The sequence below is a fragment of the Apis cerana genome, linkage group LG5 (assembly GCF_029169275.1).
Source record: "Apis cerana isolate GH-2021 linkage group LG5, AcerK_1.0, whole genome shotgun sequence".
Classification (NCBI taxonomy): domain Eukaryota; kingdom Metazoa; phylum Arthropoda; class Insecta; order Hymenoptera; family Apidae; genus Apis; species Apis cerana.
In genome coordinates this window covers 4,347,441-4,361,472 of record NC_083856.1, presented here as the reverse complement: position 1 = coordinate 4,361,472, position 14,032 = coordinate 4,347,441, and the positions used below count along the sequence as shown (strand labels likewise).

At 32.1% G+C, this 14,032-nt stretch overlaps 1 protein-coding gene across 12 annotated transcripts in view; it reads left to right on the top strand.

Moving 5' to 3' along the window:
- Positions 1–14,032, top strand: part of LOC107996518 (nephrin) — a 419,478-nt gene that overhangs the window by 352,929 nt on the left and 52,517 nt on the right. For all 12 annotated transcript variants that reach the window (XM_062074576.1, XM_062074581.1, XM_062074577.1 and 9 more), the window contains 2 exons: positions 213–345; positions 11,585–11,793. In XM_062074576.1, the coding sequence (XP_061930560.1) occupies positions 213–345; positions 11,585–11,793 (342 nt within the window). The remainder of the gene's footprint in view (positions 1–212; positions 346–11,584; positions 11,794–14,032) is intronic.

Genomic DNA, 14,032 nt, shown 5'->3' with positions numbered 1-14,032 from the left:
TCGTGATCAATAAAAATTCTCGTCACTTACTATTCGGATACTGTTCAGATCATTTACCTAGGAAAATCAAAGATAACGATTTCGATTGGACACGAAGTTTTATCGATAACTTACCACACGATAGTTAGTCAAACGATTTGACGCGAACTCCAGTCACGCTCTCCTCTTGTCATATGATGTACCTGACTTTCGGCTCGTCTTTGTCATTACAGTGACAATGACAGATGCGGAGGCAGTGGCAGGTGGAATTGCTCAGTTACCATGCGACGTGGAACCTCCAGTCCCCGGGGACAAGCTGCATCTAGTTATTTGGTACAAGGAGGAAGCAGACGCACCGATATACAGGTAAATTTCATTCTTGCATTCCTTATTCCCATTTTCATTTCGCATTCTTATTCCATTGCTCGAGCGAAAATGAAGAAAATAGCAAAAACAGGTGTACCTTTTAAACAATTTAGAGGGATTTTGATTTCTATTTTACACGTAGTTTTGTTTTTTGATTTGAAAATTAAAAATTAATTTTTTTTTTTTAATAAAATATTTATTAGTAAAAAGATATACCTGAGGATTAGAAGAGGAAAAAATCTATTTTGTTTAAATTGTCTTTTTCTTGAGTTATATACGTGCATATATTTTTAAATATATTTGCTGCATTTCAAATATTAATTATATATCCTTGATCTTTATGAAATTTTACAAATTTATTAATTATTTTTTGTTGATGTTACATCTTTGAGTTTTAAAAAGAATTTTCCCTCTCTTTAAATATTGTATAAAGTAAAGTCTTCCCTCTGAGCCATGAAAAAATATGAAAATCGTAAAGTCAATAAAAATAGATTTATCATACTTTTTATGTAGTAATAAAATACAGCAGGAGAAACATAAACATAAAACAAGCTTTCAAAATACATATAAATATGTTCTTTCTAAACTTCTAAATCAAAATATCGTTTAATCTATATTTTTATAGAAATTGGAATCTTTTCTAGCAAATATATATTTTCTGTATACAAATTGATGTTACAATTCTAAACAATTTCTTTAATTAAAACCTACATATATCGCTTCATCGTCCTTAAACTGCAAAATAACACTTTAAGTAAGCCTTGTACTTCAAACCAATCAAGTTGCCCTCGTAACAAGTCTTAATTAGAAGAACTCCTGCACTATAGCCTATAAAAAGTCAATCAACTATATTCAAGATCACTTTTCACATCCTTCATCCTCTATCTCCTTTCAACTTCCATTCAACCAAATTTTTAGAAAAAATTAACTATATATTCTTACCACTCCCATGGAAAGAATTTTTCTGCCAACTTATCATCGGTACAAATACAATTGCCAGAAAATGATTTCATTGTGAAAAGAGAAGGAAGGAAGTGTTTAGAGAACTGGAAGAAAAAGAAATTAGGAACAAATAACAGGGTGTTACATTGTATTATAGAATAGAGTACCCGTCATTTGTTCTTCCGCCTTCAATTTTCGTCTATTTTCTTCCACCATTACTTTTCTTCCGCTCTTTCTATAACAAGATCTCTTCCCTGGTCACCTAAAATACGAGAATTCGATAACAGATAACCGTAATCATCGTTCAAGGAACTAAATAAATAAATAAATAAATAAATAAATAAATGTATAAATAAAAATTACATAAAGGAACTTCAAGAAACGTGAAATAAATTCTTCGAACCATCTAGCAATCCTCGAAATTTAATTTAAATCTTTATTAAGGTGGAACGAGGCAAAGTGATGACGACGAAGAGGCAAGCAAGAGAATGCAAACGGATAAATAAATGGATGAGATTGGCAACGTTTCAGAGATTAAAATACCCTGGAACTGGAAACGAATTTATGGAAAATAATCCCGTTTTTGGAACGAGAGAAACATCGGTTAAAACATCAACGATTATTTCACGGAATGTTTCGAAGAAGAAATGATATGACGAACGTGAAACGAGATCAAAGTTTCGTCTCATTATGCATGTGGGTGGCTCGAAATTATCAGATACAAGATTTCCAAGTGACTTCTACGATTTCTTCGGTACACCGTGCTCCTCCTCAAGTTTCTCAAAATATTTGCTCGCGGTAAATAATTCTCCTCGCTCCCTCGCTCGGGAACATTGAATTGAGTAGCGTTCAAATCGTTCCTTTCCAGTGCAAATCTAAAAAATATTTAGAGAGTTATTGTACTGTGAGACGTTTTTCGAAGCATATTTTCGAAGCATATTCACATACCTTTTTTTCTATTTATCTCACTTTATATATATTTTACGAGAAACTTAAAATCTCGTAAAAGCATAACAATCAATCCAAATTAATATCTTGATTTCCTCATAGAAATTTTAAATATCGTACAATAATATCTTCGACAAGTCTCACGATATCCTGCAATAATTTCAATAATTTTCTTCTTGTAAACAGCGCGAATATACCGGTTGTCACGCATTGAAACGAGCGGAGAAAATCTCGGGTCGAAAGTGGAACGAAGCCGTTCACACAGTATCACAGGACGTTGACAGAATGAAACGTTCAGGGACGAGAGTATAAACGTCCTCCGAGGACCGGTTCGAAGATCCAGACCCCTGGGGCGTCGTGTCGGCCGCAAACCTCATCTTGCCCGCGGCCTTTTATACGGGACGAAAAGATTCGAGAACACACCTGTCCAAATGCACCGTGGATAATCGAGTTGGACTCGTAATTCGCGCCATCGAACCATGCTGTATCGATTTCGCACGAGTATCGGTCGTTTTTCTTTGCAGACTCGTCCGTGTTCCTCTTATTTCTCTTCATTCCTTTCTTTTCCAATCGTTCTTGTTAGCGATCTTACGACGTGGTATGGAGTTTGAGACAAGGAGTGTGAGGTTCTGATTTTTTTTTTATGGATTTGTTAAACAGATTCACTGCATGATGGATGTCATGTCAAGATATGATCAAGATATTTTTATGATTTATGATTTAAGATAATCGTTTGATCTTCTCAGTAGAATATGCATAAATTATGTTACAGTTACGTTACGGGAAAAAAAGTTAAAAGAAAGATTAAAGTAGTTTATTATGTGAAAGTTGCGAATGTCTCAATATTATGTCGCAATATGTGAGAGCAATGGATAGGAACATAAGATTTCAATGAAATTTTTCTTTATATTTTTTTTTTTTTAGAATTATAAATTTCAACAAATTAATTCAATAATTAATTTGTGTGATTGGTTGTAAATTCTAACGATCGAAAAACAATTTGTAAATTTATTATATATTTAGGTGAAAAAAAAACATGGTTTAAGAAATAGAACTAATAAAAATCCAAATTTTCGTAATTAAATTATTCTATTAAGTAAATTATCGACACACAATTGTGAATAATACAAAACTACAAGAGAGCATTAAACGAACAAAATTTCAAACTGCCAATAAATAATTATTCGACGTCTACGCTTCCAGCTTCCAATCTCAATTAAATTGCTCGCGTAAAAAAATCAAAATAATCGATAAAGTAATGTTCAAAATTAATTAATTCGATTGAAATTAATTCAAACTCTTTTCGTTTCAAACACGGAATCGCAAAATTTCGACATTTTCGATAGAGGGGGGGCTAATATTTTTCGCATAGGGGGGAGGTTTTTTAATCACCAACGATCGACAAATATTTGCCCGAATGTTTTCATCGAACGAAACCCGGATGATATTTTCGTGCGTTTTAAACGGCTTTCGGGTCAGATCGATTTTGTTGTAATAACGCGATAGGGTAAATAAGGGACAGGCTGTCGAGTAAAAACACGACAGTCATTTGAGAACCATTTAAAGCGAGCGTTCGTTCGACGTGTGACACATTTTTGGTTTCGAAGGGGTGAAAATTCACGGGTGAATTTGCTCACAAGACGCTCACCAAATGAGATTTATAAATAACAATAACGAGGAAGTAATATATTTAGAAATATCCTTTTATTCGGTTATTAAGTATTTACTTTTTCCTTTTTTCTTATCGTAATGAAATCTTAACTAAACTATCTTTTAAGAATTAATTAGTTTTCGCGAATATTTTCTAATAATTTTTTCATAAAATTAATAACGAGCCTCACTGTATATTCTATCACTGTAAAATCTATCCCTCTAATCTTGATAATCGCTTCTCGTAAATTAAAATTAAAATACAATTGTTGAATCATTTTTTTTTTCCGAAGATTGGAATTTTTGTCGATACGAAACGACGACACGTCCTTTGGAGAGGATGCAGTTCGCGAGAGGCAGGACTTGCGACAGGACACTTGTCAAATGAGCAGATTTATTAGTAACAATAAACCAACGCGCGCGGATACGCGTGACGTATGGGCGTTATACAATGTACAGCACAATATGATTCAACTGTGTGCAGAACAATGTAGAATATGGCGGGCACGGTTAGACGTTTCGTTTCGTGCGCCACGATAAATTGGATCTAATGGGTCGTTGTGTTCTTTTCGATGGAAAGATATGGAACCGTGAAATGAGATGGTAGAATTACGCGAGCGCAAATTGAATTTTCGAATTGCGTGTATATATTATGACGATGTGCGGGGGTGTAGAATCCCGCTAGATGGTATTGGGGCATATTGGTGCGAGATATAAGCGGGAAAGTGCAAACCTGGGCGAACGTGAAGTTACAAGTTTGCGGAATTGTAGAGAATTCGTAGAATTGTGGAATTGTGGAATTGTGGAAATTCGAGGATGAATTCGTATCGCAAAAGCGAGATACGATTGAATGAATTGTGGAAAATGGAAAGTTGGAATTGCATATATATATGTTGATAATAATTTGTGACAATTTTGATAGTAAAATGTTAAATTGTAATTGTAAAATTGCGCATTATATAATTTGTCGATCATCGTGATAATGAGAAAATTGCAAAATTGATCCGCCGCGTATAGGATTTTAAAAATTAGAGTATTGTGTTAAAATTGGAGAAAACGTTTGAATTGAAAATTGTAACAGGATGGAAATATGAAATTATGGAATGATAAAATTGCAAAGTAAAGGTATTGTTGAAATTTGAAATTCTGATATTGGAGAATTGTAAGACCGTAAGGCTGCGGGATTGTAGTACAAGGGAATTACAAATTAGGTTAATAGAATAAGAGAATTACAAATTAGCCTCGAAGAATTATAGAATTGCAAAATCCGAAAATAACATAGATGCTTGTGGCACATGCAAATTAAGAACAAGAAAATATGAAATCAAGATACTAATTAATAATAGAATATTGAACTGATTGCAAAATGGGGAAATTATATAACAGAATGATGGAATTACAGGATTGGAAAATTATTTCAATATTTTTACCATATTGTAAAACTCGATACTACAACGAATAATAGGAAAATAAATGAAAATAAAATTTCGGTACGCGAACATTTTAAAAAAAACCTAAATTTGCTAAATTATAGAATTACAAAATATGGAATTATAAATAACACAAATTAATCAAAAAGCATTATATTTAATAAATATTTAAAATAGAAATTCTACCCTTTAATTCTAAATAGGCAGAATTATAAAATAATTACATTAAAATCGTAAGAATTTTAACAAATAAATACGTATCCAAAATGAAATAGAGAATCTATATAAACATAAGATGTACGATAAATTTATTATTCAAACTTCACTCAAAATGCGATAAGAAAGATTCGATCAAATATAAAAGTACATATTGAATCTTTCGATATATGTTCTCTCTCTCCCCCCTCCCCCACAAGATCCCTTATTCTCAGAAGTTGATATCACGATCGCAGTTTATGCATAGAAACTAGGAGAAGCAGAAATCCCATCTTTCTCGCTATCGTTACAGAGGATCGCGTCCTCATCTTTGCTTCACGTACTATTTCCGTTGCCGCGTCTACCGCATGGATGTTCCACTTACGGTAGAACTTGGATCTAAGGATCGTGATCCCCGTTCTAAGTCTTTAAAATGTATGAACACGTTTCGAGTTCTAAAACAAAAATTGCACGTAAGATGTACAATTATAATTATAATGTTTGTAATGCTATCGACGAGGAATTGATAGCACGATTATCGCAAATTAATTATCGCAATTATCGTTATATATATTTTCAATCAATTACGTTTGAATCTTTTACTCGCGACTATAATAAGGCGTAAAGATTAAAATGGGCGAGACAGAGCGGAATATAGCGACTATAATTCTTATTTCCAGTGAACTCTTGCACCGTGGATGTCGATCGAATGGCTGGAAGGGCAAAGAGCAATTCATTTTATGGACCTGCTCGTCGGCAAGAACACTGCCGTGGAACATTTATGAAATTAAACGTGCTCTGCCGTAGAATCGACAAGAAAGAGAGTTTGTGTGACGAGATGGATAAAGTAAGAGAGTGTATGAAGTGAAATGTTCGACGTTTTCCTTCCGATTTATCGCGATATCGTGTTAAACGAAGCTGCGTATTTTTGAATATTGTGCGCTATGCGTTACAACAAATTTTAACAAACAAGGAAATAAAATCTAAATGAATATTACGAATATTTTTCAAATTATTAAAAAATACAAGTGTAAAGAAAGGAATGCAAAAGCTGATTCTCAAAAATTCTCTAAATGTTAAATGCTTTTCCAATTTTAAAAGATTACTACAATTATTACAAATATGAAATGGTATAAAAATATCTGTAACACGATATTCTCTAAACCGAGCAAGAATGATGGTATAATAATAAAATCGACTTTGTAAAAGTTGAAAAAAAAAATATTTCTCCAGTACTACTACTACCACTACTACTACTATTACTACTACTAGTACGACAATCGCATTACCTCGCGTCCAACTTTACTATCCGGGTATAGTTTTTATTAAAACTACGGCGAAAAGTCGGCCCTATTTTCACGAGAACGGTTGTATTTCGGCGGAAAAGCGAGTTTCTCCCGCGAGTTTATTTTACTGGCGCGCGAGGCGTGAGTGCGGTTTCCGGCCGGGGGAATTTTTATATCCTCCCCTAGGTGGGGGAAAGAAGGGAGGATGAAATAAAGAGCCCTCGCTCAACTTATATCGACGCGTTGCGCTTTTATTTCGCTTCGCCCGCGGCTTTGGACACGCAAGCAACGTTTGGACAGAGGGGCAAAGAGATTCCGAGATGAATTTCCGCCGTTTAACACTCGTCGAGTGGCTCTCGCGCGGAGACTTGCGGCTTTTTTGTGAATTTTTACCTCGCTATTCGGCTCTTGATTCCTCTTTCCCTCTCGATTCTTTTTTCGTTTTTTTTTTCTTTTCCGTTTCGTTTTTGACGTTTTCGTAATATGTCGTTGTTGATGGCGGTTGCGAGCTATTTGTGCGATAATCGAACGCGTTTCGAGGGGGAGGAAAATGGAAGGTTATACGAGGTAAGGTGTAAAAGTGGTTATGTACGTAGATGTGACGCAATTTAGACGGGGTTCTTTCGTGGTCGATCGAAGCATTGATATTTATAGTTTTAATAAAGAAATTGTGGAGATAGGTGTTAATATTTTAGTATAAATATTAAATTAATATCTTACATAAATGTAAAGTTGCATGTTCAACGTGAGATGAAAATAAAAATTTTGTTCTCTTGGAAATAAAATCTTAAAATATTTTCTCTTTTTACATCACTTGTTGGAAGAGGAAAATTAAGATTAAATAATAGTTTATTTACTGTGACACTATAATTTTAGTATCTCTTACTTTTCTAAATTCTAAATATATAATTTAATAAATTATTAAGAACGATATTAAGAAAATTTATATACACGCCGATCTTCATCCCGCAAGAGAAATATTTACAAACTCTTTAAAAATCGAGTTAACACGTTTTTCCATTCGAAATATTCTTCTAGAGGACTAAAAAGAAACTCCATTGATTCCAATTCGATTCAGTATGAACAGCGAATGTTATTAATTCTATCGAATTAGCGTTGCTAACGAAGTTAACCCGCTTCGATGCGAAGTCCGCGGAATTACCAAAGCCCGATTGAAATTAACCGAGTATCCAAATTCGATTTTTATTAAATCCAGTTCGTTCGATGTCGTGCCGATCTCACCATGCAAACTAATTACTTCGGTGTTACGCGTTAAAGTTCACGGTTAATTACATCCTAGCTGTCAAACGACCACTCTGATCAATCGGAAATCGCAACCGAAAAAACTGCTTGATTACTATCGTTTTTTTCATTTAATAATAGTTTGTTGAACAGGACATGTTGCGTAACTGGACTAGAAAATCTGGTGCGAATTAAATATTTCTAAGTAAAAATAAATAAATAAATAAATAAATAAGAAAGTGTGTAAATAAAAAATCATGGAAAAAATTTCTTCAATCTAGAAGAAATGAGAAATAAGTGAAAAAGGATGACGATTGCTTTGATCTCTTTAAGATATACGATCGATAGTCTCATGAATTTATTTAGTCTGCTATCGAGGAAGCAGTAATAGAGTAATAAAAGTATCGTAGAAACTAAATATTATTATGTAGCGAAGATGCTCGAATATCTCGCGTGACTTTGTGCTTCTCTTCGTTCCATGACATATTCCACGATTGATCGTTTCACGAGAGTTTAGCACAGCCAATATGAAAGTTTCGATGTACCGTTCCGTTCTCTCTTCTTTTTCCACTTCCACTTCTTCTGCTCACTCGAATCTCGAAGAATACTTTCGCGTCCATCCACCATGGAATAAGATTAGGCTTCGTTTGTGCGTTTCTCGAACAAGTTAGAAATTTTCTATTCTTTTCCTTACCAAAATCTTTGAATTTTTTTTATTATTTAATTTCTCTTTTTTCGTAGATACATAAACTTATATAATAATTTGATCTTTTTGATCGACAATAGCAATTCGTCATAACAATGTGATTTATTTTCTATATTTACAATCACGGTTTCGTTTAAGTTGTTAGGAGAAAGTGAAGTGAAAAGGAGCAAAAAAATCTCTTGCCTTTCTATTTCTTTTCCTCTATCGATAAACAAGCAAGAATTACAATTCACCTGAATCATCATGTATGATGTGTCCAATAAATATTGTCGTAAATTGATTTATGTCTTCGAAATGAATTATTCAATCCATCGCCCATTGTAATAACATTTCCTTAATGTATAAATGCATTTCGTTTGATTCCAGATTGCATTAGCGTTAGATTTAACGCTTTGCCTTCAAAAATCGATCATAATAAATCTTTTCTTCTTCTTTACAATTTTTGTCTGTTATTTCGATGGATAAACGATCAACAGTTAATTTATTCACTCGCGTGTAAGTTTTCTTGCACACGAATTTACACGAAATTCTTTAGCCATCGACCATTACGTGCCACGACCATTATTGTCCTGTCGTTCATCTTTCATTCATTCGTTGCAGCATTCTACTAATGATCTATGATGCAATAAATACATTTCAAGTAACAAATATGGCATAATTAATGATTTTATTGTGCATTTCATTATAACGTTCATATTTCAATGTTTCAAAAATTAATTTAGAATACAAAATTAATATTTATCAATTTAGCTCACGATCCTCAATTTTTTAAAATTCTCGATTAAAATTGCACATACATAATGAATTCGTAGCCGCAATGTAAACGACTCACGCTCTAACATACATTCTTAAACAAAGCTTGTGAAAAGAACACGATAAAGCCACGTTTCAACGTAAGTTTCTCCACTTCTGTTTTCTTTCTTTGAAACCGCTCTAGAACACGAGCCAAAACGTTCGAATATGTTTGCTCGCCGGGCTAATAAACTTGCCGCGCGTGTATGGAGCGAGCCAATGATCATGAAGAACAGTTTTATTGGCAAAATTGACACAGGCCTCTGCTCGAAATACCTCGAATTCCTGTTTTCGCGTGACTACGTTGAAAAGCTACGAGAAATATTCGATGTAATCGGAGCATGGAATCGCATTGTTTTCGCTCGCTGACATTACGTATTCTATCGGTATTTTTACACGTTTTTTTTTTATCATTAACCGATAGAATATTTGAATTTTTGATCGTGACAAAGTTCGTTGATTCGACAATGATTACTCGTCGAGATACTTGCTGATAAATATGTTTTGCTGATTGTGAAAATGATTCGAATGAAATATATTTGATGATATGTAGATAAGGGGAAATCATTTTCGAAAAAAATTCATTTTCACGATATGCAATGTAAAAAGAAGTTGGATATTATTGTATAATATTTATCGATGGACATATAGAATTCTGTATATATCGTATATGTAATAATAATTTGATATACAATTTAATTTTAGTGTATTAAATATATCATGATGATATAATGATACAATGTTTATATGATACAATGAATAATATAAATGAATAATGTATATGGAACTCTGTATATTATATCTATCGATTAATAATAAAGATATCTGTAAATATTTTTTCTAGCCATTGTGTTTCTATATATATAAATTTTTATAAATATATAAATTGGAATAATAACAATGCCCATATGTGTAAAAGTAATGTATTACAAAATTTAAAATAAATTTAAAATGAAGTTATTTTCAGAGATGTGTTTATATATTAATTGAATATATATTTCAGCAATTTTATCCAATGATCGAGAGGTTTTATTCGTGAGGAAATTATTTTAAGTTTCAATGAATTTTGAAATATTGAATTGTAGAAATATGTTACACGCGACGGGAACAATTGCACGTCATTCTGTATTTTAATATAACGTTTGCCAACGTACGAATACTGCAAATGCTGCCTTTAAAATGATGAACTCCTCTTGAAAATTACAGGAAACATGGATGGAAATTGCCAAAATAATGATTGTAATAATGCGTTTCTTTCGAAATTTGAATTTATGAAAATGATTTGGTTTTCTGATGATTTGTAACACGAAAATTAATATATCTAACAGCAAATATAACGTTATTCATAATTCCACTTAAATTTGCTTATTCTTTGGGATTTTGTTGAACAATTATAGATATATATTTTATATCCACATTTTTTATCTAGATTTTTATTTTCACAATAAAAAATACTATTTTTATTGCTTTATGAAAAGATTTAAAAATTCTTATCAAAAATTTCTAAAAACAAATTAATTTATATTATTAATTCTTATCTCCATTTGAATATTTAATATATAAATTTGAAAAATGAAATTTTCTATGGAACAAAGAAATTTTATATTACTTTGCCTCTGAATTTTTCATTTATAGACGATAGCAATCAAAATTCACATTCTACGCCATTTATATTGTTCTACCTTTTTCACGTTCGATGTTCAAAATTTGAAAAATTCCTTTTCACGTACACATATATCGATCGAAACACATTTCCCACAAAACAAGAAGATACACAAATTTTCATAAAAATTTTCAAAGAAACTTCGTATTTATTAATTCGTGGCAAACGTTATTCTTCATTTTACAATTCTTCTATATATACATCAAAAACATAAAACGATTATATAAGGAAAAACATTATGACATATTTCCATTATGATTTATTTCCCAAGAAGTCACTCAGAAGTGTCGTTTTCGATCAATCAACTATTGAAATTCATTTTCTTCTTAACCCACCCCTTTGCTATTTTTACCGTCGCATACTGTATATATTCGTTTATTTACAGTTTCGACACGAGGGGTCGAAGCAACCTGGAACAAGGGAAACACTGGCAGGATATCAGCCTCGAAAATCGTGCCTTCTTCAGATATTCAGAACACCCCGCGAAACTCATTCTCGAGAAAGTCGGTGAGAGCGATGCCGCCGTTTATAGATGCAGGGTCGATTTCAAGCAATCCCCCACCAGGAACAGCAAAGTGAATCTCACGGTTATCAGTAAGTTTTGTGTCATACGTTTTATATTCATGATTTTTCTTTATCTTTCTTCTTTTTCTTATTTATAATAATATACAATATTAATATTCTATTCTATTCTAGCGTGCAAGAGATTATTGTTAATATAAATTCAGTAAAATAATTTAATAATATTTTTAACTGTGATATATTCAAATATTTAATTATAATAATAATTATTCTATCTTTTCTTTTTTCTTGAGGAATAATTTAGACATGAAATTTCAAGGTAATCGAAATTTATAGAAACAATGTTGATTTTTAATTTATACAATGTTTTACTTTCTTTGATGTTTCGATATGATATTCAGTTTCGAAATGATTCCTTATTTATTTTTTTCTTCCCCGTTAATTCTTCTTCTTTAAAAAAATTTTTATTTTTTTCTTGAAACAAATCCCTCATTATATAAACCTTTTTTTTCGGTTTCACCTTACGATCTTTCTTTTATCGGCTATTTCTTAAGTCAAACTCCTTTGAACCCTTTCCTCTTGCATCCTCGACCGGATACGTATTTCGTCCGTCCCTTGTGTCTGTCCGTTTCATTCTCCATTAATCTTCTCGTCCTTCCATTTCCTCTGCTTTGAGTCACCTGCATCCATTACTTCCTCTTGACACGGTAATGCAATATCTTCGAGCTTTGTCTTTGCTCACTTGTTTATTACGCTTTCTTTTTTCCTACCATTTGTTTGCGTATCTGTCTTCTTCTTCCATTTTTCATTTTATCACTGACAATTCTTTTTCAGTTTTTGACTTCCATCTCATTACACACAGAGATTCTGTAATTTTGATCTTGTACAATATTAACATTTACGATTATCTTGTATCACATCTTTAATATCTTTTTTCCCCTCTATAATAATAAATATATTTTTCATGATTCTCATTTATTTTCGAATTAAAAATTTTTCACGTGTGTTCGTGAATTTTGTTACACATCGATACATCCTTCCCTTGTTTCTTTCCTTTGCTATTTAGTTTTTTACGTGCACACAAGGGTATAGAAAGTTGGAATGTTATTAGAGGAACATAAAAAGAAAATTTAAAAAAAAAAAAACAAAGTAAAGTCATTCGTATCGGTGTCACCAGTACAACCTCTTTTCTTGATAAATTTCTAAGTTTTTCTCTTATCCTCTTTTTCTCCTTTTTCTCCTCCATCTTTTCTCTCTTTTTCCTCATTTTAACAATTACACGTTTCTCGTCGAACAAATGAAATGATATATATAAACTAAAGTAAATTTTTAAAATTGTACTTCTTCTTTCTGTTTTAATCTTCATCGATTTTTTTCCGTTTCTTAATTTTCTTTCGTATGAAAATGTTATTTTTTTTTTTTACCTTGTGATATATGAATTCTAATTTTATAGAATTTCCATCCCTTCCATCTCTTTTTTTAAGATGAAAGAGAATTTAATTTACCTATTTTTTTCCTAATAACTTATAATTTTTTCCCTTTATTTTATTTATTTTACTTATTTTTTGAAACAAATGCAATTTTCTTTGCTAATCCTTATTTCGTATAATAATGCCTTTTTATGTTATTATACCTTCAAATTTCACAAAGTATAATTCTATTCTTCCTTGTTCCTTTCTCTTGAAATCAAGAAAATTTCATTTCCACCAATTTCTTTCGACCAACAATTTCCCCAATTTTCATAATTTTTCCCTAGATTTCAAAGATAAATAAATTATCTTTCTTCCTTTTCTCAGCATCGTCATTTATTAATTTATTTTTCATTTCGTTAAACTTTCTTCTCACGATAATCCTTTTTCTATTTTACTTAGTTCCATGTTATACAAATCACAATTCTTTTACATTGAGATAATTTATCTATTCATTTCTCTCTTCAAACTTTATCTTCCTGATAATTTTTAATAAATTTTTCACGTATCATATTCTAACTTAATATTTTCTTCGTTCTGCTTCATCGTTTTTATCCTCTTCATCTTTCTCTCTTTGATCAACTAAACATTCAATCCCTCTCTCCCTCTCTCTCTCTCTCTCTCTCTCTGATATCCTGAGAATTGATCAGGCTTTGCAGACCGCTTTTCGCGATTAGTTCGAACAAACAGAGAATGGATTCGGTCTTCTTGACCCGGATCTATCGTTCAGCAAGCGACGATTAAAAGGAGTTTTTTATCTGAAAGTCGTCAGGAGAAATACGAAATTAGATCGGCAATCTTCACGGCGTTCGTCGAGTCGAAATCGCAGGCATCGATGTCAA